Raw genomic sequence first — 25,297 nt, forward strand, 5'->3', positions numbered from 1 at the left:
TGCCAATCCGAACAGCGGGCTCTGCTGGCCTGAATCATTCAGAGAAGACTCTGGTGCTGGTGGCCCCACAATCACTTCCACAAATGAATCCGGAAGGAGGGGGAGGCTGATTACAGTGAAGAAGGAGGCTCTTTAAACATACTCTCTGTAATAAGCAGGTAGAAGAAAGGACAGGGGAAACTGACAGTGGGGTGGTACTAGCCTCTGAGTAGAACACACTGTGGTTCTCCTTTTGCACGGGGAGAGGCTGTGACTGGCTCATTACAGAGGGATCATCCTTGAGCCCAAGGCCAGCTGAATCAAGTGTTCAGAGGCAGCCCAGACATCATCCTAGCAGGAAGGCCACACACTGGTCAGGCTCCACACACACAGAAATGGGACCTTCAGTGGCCATGGGAGACAGCTATAGCGCCTGTAGGTAAAGGACCGCAGTGGCCTATCTACGAAGATTCCAGGGGATACTGCTGGAATTCCAATCAGCTTGGAGTGCCATGTATTCCATACTGCTAAAATGCAAAGACATCACAGCATTCTCTAGGAAAAATGACATCCTCCCTCTAAATCATATTCTATAATTTTTTTTCTCATTCCTCTCACGCCACAGGTTGAGAAACAAATTCATAGCTTCTGACTTATTTTGAAACTATCCTCTGTAGGAAGGTGTACATGTGCACCAGCAAAGGAACTGATATGGAAATGTTTTGTTTTGTTTTTTAAAAAAAGGTAATGGTAGAACATTGAGAGAGGGGAAAGTTATGTTCACTAAGAGTTTTTCTTTAAACAATAGTGATATTCATTGATATTAAATAATGTGCTAAGCATGCAAGTAAATTCTTCCATTTAGTCCTTGTATCACCCAGAGTTCAGTATTATCCTTGTTAAAAACATAGGAACTGAGGCAGCATAGCACACAGCCCAATACAGAGGCCCTGGAACCAGCTCAATTGTTTTCATATAAAAGGAGGATGGACTTTTACCTCATAGGGTTGTTGTAAAGATTAAATGAGATATATAAGATGCCCAAGTCAGAGTGTTAATATTTTAGTATATTGGGTTTCCTCCTAGCCCTATAAATGTTCAAAAATCATTTTTCAGTTTACAAAAAATGGTGTGGATATTTAGAAAAAAACTTCAACACTTGATTATCTGTTTGACTTGTCTGAGTTGGAAGGTTGATAAAACTACAGATATGAACTGGCTATTGGAAATACTGTTGATTTCCAAGCATTAGAATGTCCTTTGATTTGGGTCCTCTTTAGGCTGCAAGGTATCAAATTATCTCTTGATTTAAAAATTTTACTGTCACGAAGGGGACAAGCTCATTGTCTTGATTCTGCTGCTACTTCCCTCAAGCCATGACTTGATGTGCAGGCAGAGGGCAGAGGAGGGGAAACTGCTGAAGCTAACTCTGAACTTGAAGTGTGCGTCCCAGCAGGAAAGAAGGGGACAGGTCAATTCTCCAGCCCGAGCTGAGGGTCCTGAGGAACAGGAAAAGGATGTGGAGAACACTTGGTTTCTTTCCTCCTGTAGCCAAGGCAGGCTAGCCTAGGAAGGAGACGGAAGAGCCACAGGCACAGGTAAGAACAGTCTGAAGGGTGAAGACACAGATGCTGAAGGGAGTCAGGCACCGCTCACCAAAGGCAGTATGTGTGCCCTGTGCCTGCAGAGATGTACACTTAGGAAAAGATGGACCCCAGGACTTAAACCCTCACCACCAGTCACTGAGTTGAAAAAGCAGCAAAGCACCCTTCAACAAATGTATTACAAGGAATGGTTTCTCAAAGTAAATCTACACTGTTTCCCAAAATCCTTTTCTACACTGGTATTTCCTGCTCAAACGTCAAGGCCAGTGGCCTGCTGCTTCCTATTTGAAACTAGGCCCCTTATCTCCTATGCTACTGCTGCTACTAAGACACTTCAGTCTCGTCTGACTCTGTGCGACCCCATAGACGGCAGGCAGTCCACCAGGCTCCGCTGTCCCTGGGATTCTCCAGGCAAGAACACTGGAGTGGGTTGCCATTTCCTTCTCCAATGCATGAAAGTGAAAAGTAAAAGTGAAGTCACTCAGTTGTGTCGGACTCTTAATGACCCCATGGATTGCAGCACACCAGGCCTCCCTGTCCATCACCAACTCCCAGAGTTTACTCAAACTTATGTCCATTGAGTCGATGATGTCATCCAACCACCTCATCCTCTGTCTGTCCCCTTCTCCTCAGAGTCAGACATGACTGAGCAACTGAACTGAACTAATCCCTGAGCTGGGGGCATCTGGAGAATACACGGATCACTGCCTCTCTGGAGCACACTGTCGCCCATGAATGGTCCCCAGGGAACCTATGATTCTTTCTTTCTCTACCCAGAAAGTCTTCCCTCTGCCTCTCTAACTTCTCCAAATTCCAGCACCTGGGGCCAGCTAAAGGCCACAAATCCTTGAAAAAACCATTCAGGTAGCTCCAGCCCATTCAGCCCTCTCTCAGACACGTGGCTGCATGCTACCTTGTTCTTGGTCTCAGCTGACTGTGGCAGGATGGGGTGGGGTGGTCTAGGGTACTGGTGGTGATGGAATACCAGGTGACCCATCTTCATCATCAGCACCAGACCAGGTGTACGAAGGTCTACCGATCTTCACAACGTGTGGGCCTGAGAACTTGGGGGTTGCCGTGCTCCAGGCGGGAGGCATCCGGAGAATCCAGTGTTCTCTCGGATGGGGGCGCAGGTGGCGAATCTGGTTGAATTTGTTCGATTGTGGGGCGCACTTTCCCTGAGCCACGTCTTGGCAAGGGCAGGCGAAGCTCGCAGGTCCCCTTCCGGGCCGCGTCCCAGTTCCTTGCCCGGGAGAGCCCTCGGCAGCGGCCGTCGGCGCAAATGATAGACGCCGGGGCGGCTCCTCTCCTGCGCGGAGATCCTGGAAGCAGCCGCTGCGCCCGGCCGCTCGGGCTCGGATCTGAGCGGCTAGTCTGAGGGTGGTGTCTGAAATCGGGCGCTTCCTGCCTTTCCCTCGGCCTGGATGCCCGGCTGGCTCGGCGGGCTCCGAGATTCCCGCGCCGCCCCACCCCGCCGCCCGCGCCCCGCACGGTGCGCGCCGCGTCCCCGCCCCAGCCCCACCCCACCCCGTGCCCTCAGGGGGGCACCCCCACCGGGGCGGGAGGGTGGTCCGCCGCGCCCGGTCGCCCAGTGGCGGAGGTGACGGTAACCGCCTTCCCATTTCCGCCCGGCCGGCGGCGCGGCGGCGCGAGTGCCAGCAGAGGCGCGCGGTCCTCCCTCCGCCCGCCCGCGCCGGGGGCTGGCCCTGCCTCGCCGGCGCCTTTTTCCCCCGCACCGCGGCGCCGCTTCGCCACTCGGGCACCGCAGGTAGGGCAGGAGGCTGGAGCGCCTGCCGCCCGCCGCCCGTAAAATGGTCACCTCGGCTGGACAGCTCGCCCTCTTCGCGCTGGGTACGTACGCTGCCTGTGGCGCGCCCGGCGCCACCTGCCCTCCGGGACACCCTGCTTTCCCCTTGTCCCCTCCGTTTCTCTGTCTCGGGGGTGTTCTTCGCTCGCGTAGGAGAGGAGAGGGAGGCGAATGCTTTTCGAGGCTTGCAAGCTAGGAGGCAAGGGGAATCACTTGTGCCTACTAGGGATTTGGGGAGCCTGTTCCAAAGAGGGGCACGGTCGAGCGCTCAGCCGTACCCCGGGAAGTGGCCGGCGGGCCGTGCGTGAGAACGCCCGCCAGGGAAGGGGGAGCGGTGTGTGAACGCGCTTGAACTTTAATCCGCCGCGGCTCGTACACTTGCCAACACCTACCTGCTTACCTGGCTGCTTCCAAGCCAGTCTTCACCCGCGTATGAAGCGCGTAGAATTGGAGAGGGTGGCCGGGGTCGACCCTGCGGCCAGACCTTGGCTGCTTCCTTTTCGTACTCTGCCTACCCCTGAGCCCCAGCGACCCGCAGATGTTCAGCAGCAGCAGCGGCGCCTCGATCTTCTAACTTTGCGAGTTCTGGAGCTTTGGGGTGGGTTTTGGATTTTTGCGCGGATTAATTGTTCTTTTGATTAACTTCTCTGGGAGAAGTGGTTTAAGTGTCAGCCGAGGGCAGGAGTGAAACCCTAGACGGAGTGCTGCCAGTTTCCTTTGAGTTTGTTCTTGGAAGAGAACGAGGGATGGGGGAAGGGAGGGGAAAGCCCAGCAAACCTGGGCCGGGTCTGGGGAGCCGGTGAGTTTTTCAATGGTGAAGGTCACTGCCCGACCAGCTCTTGCCCCTTGCGGCGTCGGGTCTCTCTGGTGTTGAGAGAACAGATTAACAGCCCAGGTGTCCCGGTCATTGCCTAGCTTCCGTGAAGTGAATTGTTCAGTCACTGTCTCCTCTGTAAAGCAAGTTGCTTGCTACAAGATGATTTATTAGAGCTCGAGAAAAGCTATGGAACCCTTCCCCTTCCCACCCCTCACCCCTCCACCAAATGCCCAGAGTCTCAGCCCCACCCAGTTCCGTGTACACTTTCAGGGGGTTCACGGACCCGCCCGTAATGAAACGCTGATTAAGAAGTGGAGGCATCATCTAAGGGAAATACGCGGCAGCCGTGGAACCGGATTCCACAGCAGCTCCGAGGTGTACCCTCACCTGAAACTTACCAACAGGTGGCATGACTCCGAGTGGCTTTTTTTTTTTTCCCTTTTCGCAAGCCTTTTTATATTTTTGTATTGATAGTTCTAATTTTAGATTTTTTTAAAAAAGCAGTTAAACATTACCAATACAGTAGAAGTCTCCTGTATTCGGGTCCCTATTATGATGTTGTTTGCAAATGCTGAAAGTAATAATAATAACCTCACTATTTGAGCACCTACTCTGTGCCAGGCACTGTTCAGAGTAATGTATGTGTATCAGTTTAGTTAATTTCACACCAACCTGATGATGAAGAAGGTATTACCATCCCCAGTTTATGGACGGGGGAAGTGAAGCACATAGGCCCTCAGTAGGTAGCTGGGTCAGAATTATGAGTGTAGAAGGAATGTTGATATTAAAAGTCAACTTACTGTGGTTACTGTAGTCCCATCTCCTGGACTGGGGACTTTTTCACCAGTAGAGATGGATGAATACCCTGGAACTTGCGTTAAACAGGGTTTTCTTTCGGATTCACAGGATCTCAGGGCGGTCTCAGGTTATTCAGTGAACAATGAAATAAGAAACAATGAAAGTAAGCAAATTCGAGGAAGCTTTGTAAAGCTGCTCCTGCCCCCACAGCATAGGACTTGCCCATGAAGTGCGTTCATTCATCATGAAATTTTTCTCTTTTGCCCGAGTTCAACTTAATCTTTGTTTCTTTCCTTAACAAAAGAGTGTATAAACTTACAAAGATTGATCAACTGGCCTATACAGTTCCAAGCAATGAGCAAATGGAAAAAGTAGAGGAAAAAGAAGGCAAGAGTAATTTACACCAGTGAGGATTCCTTCATATATATATATATTTTAGCCATTAGTTCTGTGCATTGATTACAATTTCTGCCTCTCACCTCACTTCCCACTAGATTGCTGAATACCCATCAATGCCATATGCATCTTTATTCTGCACATTTCCTCCAGAGTTGCTTTCCTCTCTAATTTTTCTTAAATTAGTTGAAGGCAGTTCTAGGCCAATCAGCCAGTGTTCTATCGGTAATCAAGATCTAGAAAAATGAGGTCTTTCCCCTTCTTCCCCCATGTCCGTGGGGACAATCTAAGAAGGAACTGTTAGGATTCCCTGTTGATTCTTCTGATTACTTGATTGGTGTTTTGGTGGAGAGAGTGTGGAGACTGAATTCAGTGCAACATTGGGAACTTAATCTGGGTTCCTGAGGTGCCTGCCCTCTCATGTCAGGCTCTCCTCATTAGCTGGGCAAACTGCATAGGGTCTTGGTTCTTCCAATCCCAGGTCATCCTGCTGTCCTTAAGGGACCAAGATGTGTAATTTTGGGCAAGTTACTTAGCTTGTACCTTGTTTTCTTCATCTAGAGAACAGTGATATTAATAGGATCATTGAATATAATTAATGAACCTCAAACGGTGCCTGACACATAGTAAGCATTTAGTCAGTCATCATTGTTGGCACTTTGAACTTCATAGAATTCCAGATATCATTGCAGGTTATGTCCATTCCGTAACTGAGAGAGTCTTACTTATCTCCCAGTTCCTCACCCTTCCTAAGACAGAAAATACTACCTAAACTAAAAACCTTAGAGAGTTTAGCAAATCTCTTTTGGCAGATGACAAATTCAAGAAAGTTTGGGAGTTCTCTTGAACCTAGTGAATTCTTTTGTTTTTGATGCAAATATTTTATTTCCTCCTTACTGTTCAGTGGTCAGTTGTTTATTGAAGTCAGCACTAAGTTCTAGTTTCCTTATCTGTAAAGTGGAAACTCTACACACCTCTACACAGTGGGTTGTTATGAGAATCAAATGAAATGGTAAATATGGAAGCTAGTTATAAACTTTAAAAATAAAGGGCTACACACAAAATGACATTGATTTTGTAAGATATCTTATAATCCAGAAATAAACATTACTACTTTTATGACAGCTCTCAGAAGTAAGACTGGATGTAGACTAAAGAAGCATGTTCCTGGACACAAAATGCCATGAAGGATGGGGAGAGAGGAAGCGAGTCAGCTTCCCAGTGGATTTGGGGCAGAGGGACCAGCAGGGAGCATGAAGTAAGCTGGTTCTCTTCTCCATTACATAGAAATGATGTCTTTTAGAGCGAACAGTGGAGCTTTGCCCAGGACACATGTTTTCCTTATTGGACAGTCATAATTAGGGAAAGTTCACTTTGAACAAGGGCTGTAAAGGTGTACATGGAAGACTTAGAGGGCTGAGTTTCCTGTATTTACTTTTCCAAAATTTGGTTTCCTAGGATCAAGTGAAAATCTTTCTGCAAATACTCAGTGTCCCCTGCAAAGAGGACCTTTCTTATAGGAGTAAATGATGCTTCATGTTCCGTGGTAACATACGAAAAATAGATGGTTTTTCCATTAGACCTATCTCTAAAGACCTTTTGAAAGTATGCTTTGAACAGGGCCCTGCTCTTTGGGCTGCTGGCTAAAAGGGACAGGCAATGGGAAGTGGAGATTGGGTCAGCCAGATTGGAACTGGCTTAACGAACTGGGTGTCTTGTGCCTGCTTCTCCCTCAAAATCTCTGTAGTCTCTTCCACAGCAGTGCCCTCAAATCACAACTGCTTGGAGGACTTGGTACCCTGTTGGCTGGGTAGGAGGTGGGCAAGTGTGCCCGCCTAATGAGAGTCCTCCGTGTGGCTTGTGACTGCTGCTGGTGGGGAAGAGAGGGAAAGGACCCTTTGAGACCCATAGCTGTACAGTCAGTGCGGTTAGGGAAGCTTCTCACTTCACCAGTTGTGTTTTGTCTGAAGTATATTTGGTGTTATAAATGCTGCTGTGCGTTTATGAGCATTATTAAAGGCACTTCTGCCTGTCCTGTTGACCAGAGCAGAGTTAGAAGTCATGCTGAGAACTCTTAACCGTCCTACATGTTCTTGTACTTTACCTGTGGAAAATGTAATGATCAACTCAATATTAAACTCCAGCAGACCAACGCTAATCATGTCATGCTTTTTTTTTGGTTGATCACCAAAAATTGACCATTGTTTTCCTGCCATTTCAAATGTTTTTCATCGTCTCATTTAAAGTATAAACTTAATTCTGTGCTAAAGCTAGTATGTTTCAGATTGCTTCTAGATAGTGGATTGGGGCACTTGTATGGTGACTTTTGTTTTGCGATTTTTTAAATCTGTGAAATGTTAAATATAAAAATCCTTTTGTAGAATCAGGAAAGGAGCCAGAAATCTAGGCTACTAGAACCATTTCTTAGGAACTCTTCATTTCGAGCATAAATGTATGTTTCCCTTCAGACCAATTCTAAAAATGTGGGTAAATTCTTTTGAAGCATTATGAATTAGTTGGGTTAAATATGACTTAAATAGTTGTTATCTGGGCTTAGAAAAAGTTGGAATTTCATTGAAATCAAATTGTATGCATTTGCTAGTACTTTCTTTCTCTTAAGTCAGAGGAAACAAACTTTTTCTTCACTGGATTCCCTGATGGCTCAGGGAGTAAAGAGTACCTGCAATATGGGAGACTTGGGTTCAGTCCCTGGGTCAGGAAGATCCCTAGGAGATGGAAATGGCAATCCATTCCAGTATTCTTGCCTGGGAAATCTCATGGATGGAGGAGCCTGACAGGCTACAGTTCCTGGGGTTGCAAAGAGTCAGACACGACTGAGCAACTAACCCACTCTAGCCTGGTGTATTACATGCCCAGGACTTTTGGCTTTAATAGTTTGCTGTCCTCTTACCTTGAAAATCTTTCAGTTTTCCCCACTTACATTTGTGAAGTACTTGTAGCTGGTTAGGGCTTCCTCAAGGAGGGATTTGACTCATAACTCCTTTGTGTAACAAGCTTGTGTAACTTTGTGGAAATTGCCTCTCTTCTGTTGGTTTTAATTTTTGACCGTGTTGACTTTTCTGGCAGGGAACCTTGATACACCTCCATGTCCTGTCTTGAACTCATGTGGGTTGGTGCTTGTCCCCTTTTCCCTGCTGATTTGAGGGCTTCTGGAGGGCAGAACCCCTTGGTCTTCATCTTTGCACTTGGTACCCGGAGCACAGGCTGACCTTCCGGGGAGACCAGTGAGCATTTGATGACTCCTCGGGATGCCCTGTGCTGAATACTCCAAGTGGAAACTCAGTTGGCAAACACTTGGCTGGGCAGGTAACATTTATCCTGAAAAGCTCTTTATTGTGATCATCAAGGTTGGTTGCATATAAATGCTTGGATGCAACTTGTTTTCAGATAGTGTTTTGTTGTTTTTTAGTAGATGATGATTTGTTTTAGACTGCAAAACCATATTTTTTTCCTCTGGAACATAGAAAATTTAGGGAAGCATAAAAGAAAATGTATTTTAATGGCCTTTAATTCCACCACCCAAAGATAACTATGATTAACATTCTGTTGCACAGTCTGATGGATGAAAGTATGTGTGTGTGCATGCATGCTTACTTGTGTCTGACTCTGTGACCCCATGGACTGTAGCCCACCAGGCTCCTCTGTCCATGGGATTCTCCAGGCAAGAATACTGGAGTGGGTTGCCATTTCCTCCTCCAGGAGATCTTCCCCACCCAGGGATCGAACTGGCATCTCCTGTGTCTCCTTGCATTGGCTGGGAGATTTTTACCACTGGGCTACCTGAGAAGCCTTCAGATGAATGTATAGAGCAATAAATATTCTGTAAAAGCTTGTATGAATTCTGAGGGACTCACTTTGTTTAATTTATTTGCTTTTTAACTTAAAAATCTTTCATAATAAAGCTGTCATTAAATATGTCATTAAATATTCTCCCATAACATCATCCATAGTAGCTGGGAAAAATAATCCCTTGATTGTGTTTACTATAATTTTGAAATCCTTTGACCATATAGATTCTTCTTATTTCTCACTGTTATGAATAATCCACACACTGTTATTGGGAATATAAATTGATACAACTTTTCTTGGAAGTCAACATGGCAATTGCTATCAATTTTAAGTGGGTATAATTTGGGTCATTGATTTCACTTTTTGATATATATATTTATAGATATGCAGATGACACAACCCTTATGGCAGAAAGTGAAGAGGAACTAAAAAGCCTCTTGATGAAAGTGAAAGAGGAGAGTGAAAAAGTTGGCTTAAAGCTCAACATTCAGAAAACGAAGATCATGGCATCCAGTTCCATCACTTCATGGGAAATAGATGGGGAAACAGTGGAAACAGTGTCAGACTTTATTTTTTTGGGCTCCAAAATCACTGCAGATGGTGATTGCAGACATGAAATTAAAAGACGCTTATTCCTTGGAAGGAAAGTTATGACCAACCTAGATAGTATATTCAAAAGCAGAGACATTACTTTGCCGCCTAAGGTCCATCTAGTCAAGGCTATGGTTTTTCCTGTGGTCATGTATGGATGTGAGATTTGGACTGTGAAGAAGGCTGAGTGCCGAAGAATTGATGCTTTTGAAGTGTGGTGTTGGAGAAGACTCTTGACAGTCCCTTGGACTGCAAGGAGATCCAACCAGTCCATTCTGAAGGAGATTAACCCTGGGATTTCTTTGGAAGGAATGATGCTAAAGCTGTAACTCCAGTACTTTGGCCACCTCATGCGAAGAGTTGACTCATTGGAAAAGACTTTGATGCTGGGAGGGATTGGGGGCAGGAGAAGAAGGGGATGACAGAGGATGAGATGGCTGGATAGCATCACTGACTCGATGGACATGAGTCTGAGTGAATTCCAGGAGTTGATGATGGACAGGGAGGCCTGGCATGCTGGAATTCATGGGATTGCAGAGTTGGACACAACTGAGCGACTGAACTGAACTGAACTGACTATACTTATATAAATACTTACCTGAAAGTACAGAGAAAAATGTAAATTAAGGATGGTTGTTGACTTGTTTATAACAGTGACAAGTTGGCAGTACCACAGTTATAATTTTTTTAAGGAGATTCCTTACATAGGTTTTTTTATATATGAATATAATGATTTCCTATGTTCAGTTCAGTTCAGTCTCTCAGTCGTGTCTGACTCTTTGTGACCTCATGAACCGCAGCACACCAGGCCTCCCTGTCCATCACCAACTCCCGGAGTTTACCGAAACTCATGTCCATTGAGTTGGTGATGCCGTCCAACCATCTCATCCTCTGTCATCCCTTTCTCCTCCCGCTCTCAATCTTTCCCAGCATCAGGGTCTTTTCAAATGAGTCAGCTCTTCGCATCAGATAGCCAAAATATTGAAGTTGCAGCTTCAACATCAGTCCCTCCAATGAACACCCAGGACTGATCTCCTTTAGGATGGACTGGTTGGATCTCCCTGTAGTCCAAGGGACTCTCAAGAGTCTTCTCCAACACCACAATTCAAAAGCATCAGTTCTTCTGCACTCAGCTTTTATATTCCACTCTCACATCCATACATGACTACTGGAAAAACCATAGCCTTGACTAGACAGACCTTTGTTGACAAAGTAATATCACTGCTTTTCAATATGCTGTCTAGGTTGGCCATACCTTTCCTTCCAAGGAGTAGTGAGTGAGTGAAGTCGCTCAGTCGTGTCCGACTCTTTGCGACCCCATGGACTGTAGCCTACCAGGCTCCTCCCTCCATGGGATTCTCCAGGCAAGAGTACTGGAGTGGGTTGCCATTTCCTTTTCCAGGGGATCTTCCCGACCCAGGGATCGAACCCGGGTCTCCTGCATTCCAGGCAGATGCTTTAACCTCTGAGCCACCGGAGTAAGTGTCTTTTAATTTCATGGCTGCAATCACCATCCACAGTGATTTTGGAGCCCAGAAAAATAAAGTCAGCCACTGTTTCCCTGTTTCCCCATCTATCTGCCATGAAGTGATGGGACCGGATGCCATGATCTTAGTTTTCTGAATGTTGATATTTAAGCCAACTTTTTCACTCTCCTCTTTTCACTTTCATGAAGAGGCTCTTTAGTTCTTCTTCACTTTCTGCCTGTGTACCTATTTTCAAAAAATAAAGGTTTCTTCAAAATTTTAAATTCAAAAAGGCAGGTTCTAGAACTAGATGTATAGTATAGGGCTACAGTTTGAATTGATTAATTTTTTATAACAATTATATATTAAATTTGTAAGGCTAAAGTCAAGGAACATAAATGATACAACAGAAATTCTTGTACATAAATGTTTGGCTCATCTTTGATTATTTAGGGTAAGTTTCTAGAAATTACCCTTCTTTCCCACTAGCAGTGTGTGAATGCTCATTTTTGGGGCCCTTCTATAAGCAGACATTAGTTCTAACATTGGACAACTTGACGGGGGGGTGGGAATCTCAGCCCAATTTCATCTTTAATATTTGAGTAAGTTTGTAGGTCATCTTGTTATTTGCATCTTCATCTTTTCAAAATTTTTCCTATTGATGGATCATCCTTTTCTTAGAGCTTTATAACATACTTTATATAAAAAGGTTATTAATACTTGGTAAGTAGTCCCCATTTATTGTCCTTTACTGTTTTATGATATTTTTGACATGCCTATTGGTTTTGATTTTATGTAGCAGAAACTATAAATCTTTCCCCTTAAGCTTTCTACCTTTGCTTGTATAATTAGGAAAACCTTCCCTATCTTCTAATTCTTTTGTGGTCTCATTATGTTGAACTATTCTACCTATAATTTGTTCTAATGTGTAGTGTGAAGTCAGCTCATGTTTTACTTTTTTAAAACAGTCGACCAATTAATATTCTCAATTGTCATTTGTGGAATAATCTATTCCTTCCTACTGTGGTTTGAAATTCCATTTTTTATCACATGCTGAATCCTTCTCAGTACTTGAATTTGTTTGTGAAATTTCAGTTTGCTTCTCTTATTTTGTATTTTTGTCGTTATTCTGAACTTGCTCATTCATGTAGTCTACAAATTTTCATTGAGTACCTATTCTGCGCTGTAACTGCTTCTAGGTACTAGGAAATTGGCCAAGAATGATTTCCTGTTTTCATGGATCTAGTGGGTGAGACTTTCCCCCCTGATTTGGTTATTGATAATATCTAAAAGCGTTTTAGATATCTGTAAATTATATTTACAATTGATCCCTGAACAACACAAAGGTTAGGGGGCCAACACTCCAAAAATCTACCTTTAATTTATAGTTGGCCCTCACATCACAGGTTTCTCTATATCCAGGGTTCCCCACTGGCAGACTCAATCAACGCTGATCATGTAGTTACTCTTAGCGACCCCATGGACTGTAGCCCACCAGGCTCCTCCATCCATGGGATTTTCCAGGCAAGAGTACGGGAGTGGGGTGCCATAGCCTTCTCCGAGTTCTTTGGTAGTTGCTATCAAAAAGAATTCACACATGTAAATGGACCCACACAGTTCAAAGCTGTGTTATTCAAGGATCAAATGTAATTTGTAATAGGCTTTGTCAATTTTAATAGTCCGTCAGCTGATTCTCTGAGGTTCCTTGCATCATGTTATCTTCAATAGTGATAACTTTGCCTCTTTTCTTTTATATTTTCATCTCATTGCACATGTGAGTGCTCAGTCCATCCGACTCTTTGAAACCCCATGTACTGTAGCCTGCCAGGCTCCTCTGTCCATGGGAGGATACTAGAATGCTTTGCCATTTCTTCCTCCAGGGGATCTTCTCAACTCCTGCATTGACAGGCAGTTTCTTTACCACTGGGCCACCTGAGAAGCCCTTTCATCTCATTACTTTTTCTTATCATGCTGGCTAAAACTTTTAAGAACAACACTTTTTTTTTTTAAAGCAGTGGCTATCCTTGTAGTTTTCCTGACATACTGTAATGTTTATAGCTTTTAGCAATCAAATAACGGACTGATTTTTCAGTTATTTATATATAATATACATATGTATATCATGTATATTTTTCTATGTGTATACATACATATAAACTTTCATGTTAATAAAATATGCTTCTCTTCATAAGTTACTAAAAGATTTAGTATTTTGATTTGTTTTTTAAAGCAGGGGAGATAATGTGTTGGATTTTTTTTTTTTTCCTGAAATGTTTTGAGGATATTTGACTCAAATAAATTAAAGCCATTCTTTTAAATTCTTGGAATGAACCCTTCTTGGCCATATGTATTATTCTCTGTATCTACTGCTAGCTTTGATCTATTTGGACCCTTTTTTTCTTTTTTTAGGTTTTGATATCAGTGTTATGTCAGCTTTATAAAATAAATATTAAATTGTTCCATCTGTTTTATTCTCTGGAGTACATGAATTATCATGGAAATCAAATGTTGCTGTGAAGGCTTGAAAGAAATTGCTTATGAAACTTCTGAGTCTGGTCTGTTTTTAGTGGTCAATTCAAGTTTTCTACTGCTTGAAGCATTTTTGGTAATTATTTATTTTCCTGACAATCTATTCAATTCAGATTTTTAAAGCTTTAGCATAGATTAATAAATGATCTCCTTTTAATTAAAATTTTTCCTTTTGCACCTGCAACCTCAGTTAATGTGGCTTTACCAAATATGAAACAAAAATAAGCACTTTGGCCCCCAACATACATTGTTAATTTGTTTTTCTTGATAATTATAAAAACTTCATTTTAGTCATTAACCAAGTTCAAGTCAAAGTTTCATATCTGATAGTTTATTTGCATAAAGGCATGTCGAGTGTTGTTATAATGATGTCATTTCTGATTTGGATGATACATGGCCCGATAACTTCTAGCAGAGGCTGCTAACTAGCTTCCTGATGGTTTCTTAAGCTTTAAAAAGTTCTGTTGTTGTTGTTGTTGTTCAGTCGCTCAGCCATGTCCGACTCTTTGGGACCCCACAGACTGCAGCACGCCAGGCTTCCTTGTCCTTCACCATCTCCTGGAGCTTGCTCAAACTCATGTCCATTGAGTCGGTGATGCCATCCAACCATCTCATCCTCTGTCGTCCCCTTCTCCTCCTGCCTTCAGTCTTTCCCAGCATCAGGGTCTTTTCTAATGAGTCAACTCTTTGTATCAGGTGGCCAAAGTATTGGAGCTTCAGCTTCAGCATCAGTCCTTCCCGTGAATATTCAGGATTGATTTCCTTTAGGATTGACTGGTTGGATCTCCTTGCAGTCCAAGGGGCTCTCAAGAGTCTTCTCCAACACCACAGTTCAAAAGCATCAATTCTTTGGTGTTCAGCCTTCTTTGTGGTCCGATTCTCACATCCATACATGTCTCCTGGAAAAACCATAGATTTGACTATGTTTTTAAAAGTTTTAAAACCTCCAAAAACACTGTTGTGTTCACTAGATGCTATTGTAGTGTTTGGAACAAGATAGGAGATTTCTATTGCTTGCTCATTTGCTTTTTGTTGATTGATTGATTGATTGATTTGCTTTTAAGAGAAGTACTTCTAGTTGAAAAATGCTGTGTTCTTACAAAGAGACCATGTCTTCATCTTGGATTTTAGGTCTTTAATCTGAGTTTGAACGAGGTTAGTAAACAATTCTCCTGGGTACTTGGAGACTAGGTATACCTTGACGGCTCTTTCGTCATCTCTCTGCAGGGCTGAGGCCCTCTCTGTGTAATTATTATATTTCTAAGAGGCCTGGGAGATTAACTGGCTAAATGGCACACATACTGTGGTGACACAAAAGCAGCTGAAGCTGATAAACGAGAGGTTTGCAATTACACACTCTGTTTCCCTCTGCCAGGCCTTGGCAATGGGGAAGAGACAAACTTCGGATACTTTTCTTGGTTGAAAGAAACCACGTAAGACCTGTAACTTTCACCGAGGCCGTGGCTCTGAGGAATTGGCATGGGAGCTGTGGAGGAACGCCACCTGGTCACTTTGTCACTGAGCCCAGCCTAAAGCTCTGGGCTCAGGAATCTGTCACCTTGGGCGGGTTTCTGGGTTAGCACTGCTGCGTTGAAGGAGCACCTCAACAGGCTGGTTTGCATGCTGTACACACTCCCTGCCAGCACATTTGAACAATGACAGGTGGGTTTTTGCACAGAGCAGACCTTGGGTGTTATAATTAAGGTTTGGGGTGATGACTCATAGGTCCCTGAACTAGAATGTAAGCAAGCCCGGGACCTGAGCATTTCTTTTAGGGAGATGAGGTAAACTCACAGGTAGTGTAGGTGGGGAATCCTTCTGGATCTGAACACTCCCTAAACCTCATCAACCACTCCTGTGTCCCCCCTACAAAGAAAACCCCCCAAACAAACACACCTTTTGTGCTGACCCGAGCAAACCACTTATTGTTACCAGAACACGTACACCCTCTGGTTCCACCTCCCCATGTGAGCCACTCAGGATACCCTCCTTCTCCGTCAGCCTTGCTAAATCCTACTCATGCTTTTTCCACAGTGAAATAGAAAATCAGAATCTACAAACAAGAGTCTGAAAAACACCCTCACATTCAATTCACCAGAGACATTCTTTTTTGAGGCTTAACGGTCAGGGCTCTTACCATATCTCTTTCTGTGTGTGGTTACAGATTTATTTGTATATTCACTCTTTTTCCTTCAAAAATGGCACTGGGTATTTTAAAGTCTACTTTTCACTTACAGTATATAGGGAAAATGTTTTTGTTGCAAAGATACAAATATGTCTATCCATCTATTTTTAATGAGTAACACATTCCATTAAACAGCTCTGGCATTGTTATTTATTCACCCATTTTGATAGAGATATAGGGTGTTTCAACCTTTTAAATACTCAAACCTGAAATTAAAATGTTTACAGCTAAATTATTACCAGCATCTTTGAATTATTTACTATGATCAAATCCCCAGAAATGGATTACTAGGTCAAAAGGTACACACTTTTCCACCTCTTAATATGTTTTGACAATCTGCCTTTGAGAAAAGGCTGACAAATTCATACTTCTGTCCTGTGTATGAGTGCCTATTTATCAGCAAACTTGCCTATGATGAACATTATGATTTTCAAGACTTTGCGAATCATGTTGATTAAATGATATCTCATTTTAATTTGTATTTCTTTGGCTAAAACCAAAATTTGCTACAATTGCATGCTTTTTCATGTTGAGTATTTGAATTTATTTTCTTGAGACTTACCCATTTCTGTCCTTAGGTCATGTTTTGGGTAGGTGAGTTATTTTCTCATTGATTCATAAGCAGTTTTTTAAAAAAGGTATATGAAATATTTTCCTTGTTTTGTCATTTTGCTATTTAAATTTACATATGTGTATATTTGGGTTTACAGAAGTATGGTTCTGTTTTTGTTTTTAATTTTTAAGGACTTAAAATTGTTTCATTATTTCTTTGTGACGTCTACTTTTATGTTGGAGTAGGAAGAGATTTTCTATAACTCTCTGATCTCTCATTTCCTGTATACTTTCATGTTGTTGCTTTGGGGATTTAAATTTCACTTCTTTGGGAGTACATTTTGGTTTCAGATGTGAGATAGGAATCTAACTTGCCTTTTTGTCAAAATGATCTGGTTCCTCAAACACCATTTGTTGAATAATTTATTCTCTACTCACAGATTTCGAATTTTTGCCACTTGAGACTTTCTTAGGAGTACTTGAATCTGTTTTTAGAGTTTCTGTTCAGTTCCATTAATCTGAGACTTGTCCTGTAATGAACCATTCACTGGGGCTGGGAACGTGTGCTTGCCCTAGGAAGCTGGGGCAGAAAAATCATGAGAAGTAGACAGGCATCGGGTGGAACTTGGGTCTCACTATCCCGAAAGGTGTGGTGAGCTTGCCTCTGCCCTCCTATTCTTTCTGGAACTTTGTGCTTTGCAGGAATTTGGGGTCACGAGGCAGGCCTTTGGTCCTCCATGTGACATTCAGTCCTCCATGTGACATTCAGGTTAATAAAAACCATATATTTTCAGGTCCACTTCTCAAACAAGAGTACCGGGGAGTCTGCCGTGGCATACCTAGAGTCACGCACAAACCTGGCACATCTCCCAGGATATAGTAAAAGAAATAATTAAAGAATCAGAAAAGAGCTTCACTAGACAGGCGTAACATTATTTTCTATATTAAAACAAACTCAAATATATTAGTGAATAGAATGCAAGATTGAAATATCAAAATTAGTTCTCCAGGTATAAGTCTTCAGATAAATTGTGATTTTAAAATTTTGATTGTTTCAAGCTATATACTTGAATGCCCCTATACTCTAGAGGAACAGGTAAGAGTTCCTTCTCTTTGCCATTTTGGGGGTTTTAATGGAGAAATTTGAGAAGTACTGTCCCAAGGGGATGACCAATTTTCAGATACTTAGAGTAGGGCAGAATAGTAACTAAAATGAATGACTTCACCATTCTTCTGCTTCTGTTGGATATAATTTCCCTTTCTTTTTCTGAGTTTTCCTAAGGTAAAAACTTAATTATTGATTTTAGATCTTTCTTCTTTCCCAACATAGTCATTCAATGCTAAAAATTTCCCTGTAGACTCTGTTTTCACCTCATCCCACAAATTCTGATGAGTTGGTTGTGTTCCAATTTTTTTTACTTCAAGATACTTTTGACTTCTCTTGAGACTTCTTCTTTGACCCATGTTTTATTTAGAAATGTTGTTTACTCTCCGGTGTGTGGGGGTTTTCTGGCTATATTTCTGTTACCTAGTTTACCTTCTTTATTGTCTGAGAGCAGGCATGGTATGATTTCTATTCTTTTCAGTGTGCGCTCAGTCGTGTCTGACTCTTTATGACCCCATGGACTGTAGCCCTCCAGGCTCTTCTGTCTATTAGATTCTCCAGCCAAGAATACTGGAGTGGGTTACCATTACCTCCTCCAGGGGATCTTCCCGGCCCAGGGACTGAACCCTCCCTCTCCTACATTAGCAGGCGGATTCTTTACCACTGAGCCATCTAGGAAGCCCTTCAATGTATCCAGGTGTGTTTTATAGCCCAGGATGTAGTCCGTGTTGGTGAATGTTCATGTGAACTTGAGAAGAATGTGTATTCTGCTGTTGTGGAATGAAGTAGCTCATAGATGCCATTATATCCAGCTGGCTGATGGTGGTGGTGAGTTCAATTATGTCCTGACTTATTTTCTGCCTGCTGGATTTGTCCATTTCTGAAAGAAGGGTGTTGAAACCTCCAGCTATAATAGTGGATTCCTCTGTTTCTCCCTGCAGTTCTGTTCATTTTTGCCTCATGTCTTTTGGTATTTTATTGGTAGGTGCATACAGGTTCTATATTGTTACATAACTTCATCATTCATTAATGCTTTTTAAATGATTCAGGATCTCCCAAGAGCTAAAGATCTTCACTAGTAAACTCTTTCTTCCCATGTGGGGCCTATGGTGCAAAACTTGCCTTACTACCTGTGAAATGAGGAAAGTTTTCTTCCTGGCTTAGATATGCCGATCTCAATTTTAACTTTCCTTGTGGGGAGAAAAAAATATAAAAGGCATTACTCCAAGTTCCTGAACTAAGGCTCTGTTAGGATCAAGATAGTGGGACCTTCTTTCATTGAGGGCATCCTTTCAAATCAGTTCTTATTTTGAATGTAGGATGTAGAAGGTTTCCGTGAATTGCTTATGTCCCTTTGAGACATCCTTTGAGAGTTAGAAATTTACACATAGGAAAGTAGCATCATCTCACTATGTAATATGAGCTTATGCTCTTGTGAAATGCCCCTTTCCCTTACTGTGGAATAAAGGGGAAAATAAAAGCTCTTCTGACTCAATTGGATTTTTTTTGGATTTCAGATAAAAGGCAGAACACTTTCCTTTTAGCAGTGATAACAAGCAGTTGGAGTATCTCATCTGTCATCTCATGTAATACATCCAAGTGATCAAAGAGTTGTGATTTTTGTGAACTGGGCCTGACATAACGTTTATTCTTAATTCACCCAAGGAAGCTATTTTATTCACTTACAAAGCCAAAGGATGAGTAACAAAAATAAGATCTGACAGCTCAAAGTGAAGGATGCTGCGTGTTTGGTTAGGTTATATTATACTTGGATTGTTCACTTCAGCAAACATTTAACTGTGTATCAAACCTTGTGCTGAGTTTCGTGATATTAATTCAGAAGAAAGCCATGACTAGTCCTTGCCCCCAGCCCCTGCATTCTTTGTAGATTGCAGCAGAAGCAAATGCAGGTTTTCACAATATGACATGAGATACACAGTGAACACCTTTGGCTCAAGAGGAGAGCTCTTGAAGAAATTCCCTGGCTGACCAGTGGTTAGGTTTCTGCACTCTCATTGCCGAGGGCCTGAATTCAGTCCCTGGCCAGGGAACTAAAATCCCACAAGCTGTGCAGTGCAATCCCTGCCCACCCCTCACGCCCTTACCCCCGCCCCCCACCAAAGGAAAGTTCTTTGTATGACAGGGCATGGGAGTCTTCAAGAAGCTAATGGCCATCACTTAGAACAGTGATGGGTAATTTCTCTAAGTGCCTATTATACAGAGTCAGACACGACTGAAGCGACTTAGCAGCAGCAAGCAGCAGCATTATACAAATTCCTTTAACCCATCTAGCCATCCTATGAGATATTGTGATTATCTCCATTTTATAGATGAGAAAACTGATACACAAAAATGTTAAGTGAATTGCTGAGGCTCCTATAGCCAGCAAAGGGCAGAACAAGGATTTGAACCCAGGACCCTTGCCTGCTATCCTGGGCATTTCCCTGTTCTGCTTCTCTGTGTCATCTATGGAAGGCTGTGGCTCCTGAGGGACCTGGCTTCACTCCTGTGAGGGCACTGTTTTGTAGCAGACATTAGGTGTAATTAGACTTTTAGACAGCTACTCCTCTAAATATTTACCGTATTGACAGTTATTGCCATGAAGGCCAAAAAGAAATATTCTGCTTCCCAAAGCATGAAATAGAAACAAGTGTGGTAGTTGTTCTCCCCTTCTTTGATCAGAAGTTCAGTTGCTCAGAAGACAGATAATCACAGGAGGTGTGTGTGACACGTTTTGTTGCGACCACAGAGCCTCTAATAATAAATTCGCTAATAGAGGCCTGTTTGCATTTCTGCCACACATTTTTTCAAAAGTGTTTGTTTTAAAGGGCGATCTCTTTTGTTTATGCAGGCAGCCTGTCTCCAGTGGGTGGTGTGCCTGAAATTCACAGTGCCTGGGCACTGCAGCCTGAAGGCCTCTGCTGGGGGGCTGGCTTCACCCTCCTCACCCTCCTTTCACGCCTCCCCAGTTGACATTTCTCCCAAAGAAAGAGCAGAAGGTGAAAGAGTCTTTAACACTTTTACTTTACATTTTTAGTTCCTCTCAGTCCAACCAAAGATAGAATCTGTGTTAGCAGGTTTGCTAATAGCTGGCTCCACTTTCGGACTCTTCACCCCAACTGCAGTGATGACATCTACCCACAGACAACACAGGCATCTCCATGGACCTGATAGAATCTCAGATCAGGACGCAAAGAGCATTTACTGTTTCAGTTGTATAGGAACTTCCTTCATTCAGCTGGACTTCCCTGGTGGCTCAGACAGTAAAGCGTCTGTCTACAATGAGGGAGACCTGGGTTCGATCCCTGGGTCGGGAAGATTCTCTGGAGAAGGAAACGGCAACCCACTCCAGTACTCTTGCCTAGAAAATCCCATGGATGGAGGGACTTGGTGCAGGCTACTGTCCATGGGGTCGGGCATGACTGAGCCACTTCACTTCGTTCAGCTGGCAGCATTTTCAATGGCCTTTGTACCTCTGAATAGGTGGTTGAGTATCAGATGCTCAGGTGTGGACAGTCTACAAAGGTTGATTAAGGTGATTTTTTTTTTCCCCCATTAGGTAAAAGTAATGTGGTCAGATGCATTGGCAATCAGTTTATTACTAAGACACAAAGCAGCCAGTGAGACACACCACTTTTGCAGTGAGTGAGCTTCTGGAGAAAGATATATATATATCTATCTGTATCTTGTTTGAAGGACCTTATTTGATAATCTTTTTCTAGAACCATCTCTTCTTACTTGGTTTGTAAATCCAAAGTGTTCAAAGTAGGTTGCTTCTGCTCTGGTGGCACCCCTCAAAACAACATTGACTGCATGGGAATTGTGTAAAAGCCCAACCACGCTGGTCACGGGGGAGAAAAAGCTGAGTTTTAAACTGAATCAGGGAACTAAACTCTCTCCTGAGAGTTACCTGCATGGATAGTCACTCCTTATAAAACTCCTGCTGTTCTCAGAGCAGAAAGCCTGCTTAAATTTTCCATAGGTCTCCACACTCAGCTACAGACTTTCTTGATCTTTGTGTGTGTCATCTAATCTCTTAGTGACCCATCGTCTAACATTTCTTCCTCTGGTTGATGCTCTTTAGTTGTGACATTCAATAGAAAAGAAAAAAGATGTAACATTTTTGGAACAGAGCAATCCTTTAGGCACAAAATGCCTTCATCTTTTCAGCTTGCAGTTCAGAATCCAAGGAACCAAAATTGCACAGGGCTGGCGTGTGATAACAGGGCAAAGACTCTGGTGAAATAAGCCTAACTGTTTTCTAGCAGGAAGAAAATAAATCTGCCTCACCATTTACACATGTGCTTCACTGACTAATCAGGGAGCAACACTTGGTGGCCTGAAGCAGGGAGAGGGTTCTGCTCCAGTGGGTGACTGTTCATGGGCCAAGGATGGAGAAGCAGCCCCCACTGCTGGGAGCTTCCGCAAGCCCGCCCCGTGGATGGAGAGTTTATCTGAGCTCCCAGTCTTGAGAAGTGAAGCACTGGACTGTGCGGGGAGGCATGTTTTTAATCCCAGAAAAGAGGCTATGATATGCAGCTTTCCTTGCAAAACACATACTTCCTTAAACGAGGCAAGTACTGGCTGCCTTGCTGAATAGGGGAGAGGGTCAGGCTTAAGGAGAGACCACCCCGCGCCAACCAGGTCTCATTCCTGAACATGTTGTAACCCCAGAGGTTAGTCTTGGTTCAACCAAGTCTCCCCTGGGGGCTGTGATGTCATCTGACTCTGCTACAAGCAGAGCAGAAATGGGCAAATGGCCTCACTGTTTGGCCTTCAAGATAAAGTAGTCAACTTTTATGAATAAGCATGTTTTGATTCCCAGGAAGTGAATTAGGAAGTGTTAAATCTGCATTGTTCTAACTACCTAGCTCTGTGCTTTTCTTGTTTATCTCCACCTTAACCTCTTTTATGAATTGTTCAGTCACTGTTTTCACCTGGGATGTTTATCACCTGAGCTATTTTCAGAGGCTTTACAGGCGGAAATTTTCTGAAAATCTACAAAGGTCTGTTTAGTCAAAGCAGTGGTTTTTCCAGCAGTCATGTATGAATGTGAGAGTTGGACCATAAAGAAGGCTGAGGCTGAAGAATTGATACTTTGTTACTGTTGTGGTGGAGAAGACTCTTGAGTATCCCTTGGACAGCAAGGAGATCAAACTAGTCAATCCTAAAGGAAATCAAGCCTGAATATTTATTGGAGGACTGATGTGGAAGCTGACGTTCCAGTACTTTGGTCACCTGATGCAAAGAGCTGACTCTTTGGAAAAGACCCTGATGCTGGGAAACACTGAAAGCGTGAAGAGAAGGGGGCAACAGAGGATGAGCTGGTTGGATGACATCATCAACTCAATGAACATGAGTTTGAGCAAACTCCAGGAGATAGTGAAGGACAGGGAAGCCTGGCATGCTGCAGTCCATGGGGTTGCAAAGAGTCGGACACGACTGAGTGACTGAACAACAACAAAGGGCTTTGGTTTATATTAAAACGTTTTGCTTTGAGAAGCAATAAATTGGTATGGAGAAGGATAAATTGGTATGAATAGTTATTGATGTTCTCAGGTGCTGTCCCCTTATCCTGGGAGAGAAGGGATGAATCCACTTTCACCTGTCATCATACCAACAAATGGCAGCTTACTCCATCGACAATAATTGTGTGCAGGGGTGTGAGAATGTGTGCATGTGTTTCATCTAGAGGTTTCATTTCCTACTTTTTGAGCTTTTTTTTCCAGCTTTCCTCTTGCCCCATCCTCAGCTTCTGCAGTGCCTCACATAATCCTAACATTTAATGGTTGATCCTTATGTTTTTATTGATGACAATTTATGCCGAGTCTCTCTTCATTTCTCTTTTCTCTTCCTCCCTTCCCCTCTCCACCTGTCACTTTCAAAACATCATTGACAAAGCTACAGATATTTTTTGAGCTGAAGTGGGCAGTAGTTCCATCTTCTGGGCTAACCATGATCATTTGAAAGTGTCTGTTTCTAAGGATTTGGAGGTTGCATCTGAGTTCAGTTGGAAATAGTGCTGTGATCAATTAGTGATGTCTGCTGTGGGTCCAGGCTGGAGGTAGTCTGACATACGCAGGTATTTCCATTCCTGCTTGAGATGGTGGGTCATTTTTTCTTAAGAATGATAAAAAGGCATGCATCTCTAAGGAATTACTTGAAGATGTTCTTACTTCTGTTGCTTATATTTCCTGCCTTTTAAGTAAGTAATCATTTATTTTTGGCGGCATTGTGGTCTTTGTTGCTGTGAGCGGGCTTTCTTTCTCTAGCTGCAGTGAGCAGAGACTACACTTCTTTGTGGTGCATGGGCTTCTCATTGCAGTGGCTTCTCTCATTTCAGAGCATGGGCTCTAGGTGTTGGGACTTGTGGGCTCTAGAACGCAGGCTTAGTAGTTGTGGCGCATGGGCTAAGTTGCCCCACAACATGTGGGATCTTCCTGGACCAGGGATCGAACCCATGACTTCTGCATTGGCAGGCGGATTCTTAGCCATTAGACCACGAGGGCAGTCCCTTTCCTGCCTTTTAAAAAATACAGTACTCCAAGTTTTAAAAGGTGTTCCATAAACCTAATATCATAACCATGCAAAAGTACTGCTGAGTCCTGTTAGGCAGAATTAGCATCCAGCAAGGCAGAGAGCCTATGAACGTATGGGCTGGTACGTCCTCCAGACCATGGGGTTATTTGCCTTCCTTCAGAATAAGAAGCAGAAAACGATAGGTATCGCTGGACAGCAAAGCTCTGTGTTGATGTTCACATCTGCCCATCTTGGGTGCTTGTTGCATTATTAGCAGGAATGTTTTGGCTGCCTGCGAGTAAGAAGGGAACACTGACATCTCGCTTTCTTGGAACAAAGGATGCCTTTACCTAGACGGGTGTGTGTGTGTGTGTGTGTGTGTGCAGCCATCGGTATCCTTAGACCCACATCAGTGGGGACAGCCATCTCTGTTCAGTTGTCCCCCGCAGATAAGAAGGAAAGTAGAGAGAAGGATTTTGTTCACACTGGGCACAGAGGTTGTGGCAGAGGCAGGGTGTGTAGGCAGAGAAGACCAGAGAAGACAGCAGTCTCTGGGTCTGTAACTTTGCAGCTGGACATGCCCTGTCGCAGGTCAGCTTGAGCCTGTTCACTTTGCTCCTTGTGTGTCCTTCACTCCTGAGTCTGGGATGCTATAGGCCAGCCCACGGTGGCATCAGAGTGGTGTGTGGTGAGCAGGATTAGATGCTGCGTGAGCCTCTAGAAAGCCTACCTAGGGCACACTGTTGTTGTCTGCATGCTAACTTATCCTGGATGTTGAATGTGAATCTCACAGGAAAGCCATGGACTGGGATTCCTAGGCCCTCTCTGGGGATGAGCAGGGCCAGAACCTTCATGCCAGCCTGTAGCATCCTGGAGGATCTTTGGGGGTAGTGGGCAGACCCCAGGCAGGAACCGTTAATGAGCACCCTTTAGAGAAATGCGAGAACATCACGACCAAAATGAGACTGATTTGTGTGGTTTTGGTGCTTGTGAGCACTGAGCTTGCTAATGGGTTTCTTCAGACCTCTGTCCTTGTTGACTCATCGACTTGGTATTTTAATTTTGGGGCGGGGGGTGGGGTGGGGTTAGAGATGGGATACTCCATCTGAGGTGGTCAGGAAAGGTTTGTGAAGACACTG

General features: G+C 43.5%; 1 protein-coding gene across 2 annotated transcripts in view; it reads left to right on the forward strand.

Annotated features, from left to right (window-relative positions):
- Window positions 1-3,212: 3,212 nt before the first annotated feature.
- TGFA (transforming growth factor alpha) overlaps window positions 3,213-25,297 on the forward strand; it is a 111,728-nt gene continuing 89,643 nt past the window's right edge. The window contains exon 1 of one of the 2 annotated variants that reach the window (XM_040224569.1): window positions 3,213-3,434. In XM_040224569.1, coding sequence (XP_040080503.1) covers window positions 3,395-3,434 — 40 coding nt within the window. In that variant the 5' untranslated portion in view covers window positions 3,213-3,394. The remainder of the gene's footprint in view (window positions 3,435-25,297) is intronic. The other variant, XM_040224568.1, reaches the window with a different exon arrangement.

The sequence above is a fragment of the Oryx dammah genome, unplaced genomic scaffold (genome assembly GCF_014754425.2).
Source record: "Oryx dammah isolate SB20612 unplaced genomic scaffold, SCBI_Odam_1.1 HiC_scaffold_25, whole genome shotgun sequence".
Classification (NCBI taxonomy): Eukaryota; Metazoa; Chordata; class Mammalia; order Artiodactyla; family Bovidae; genus Oryx; species Oryx dammah.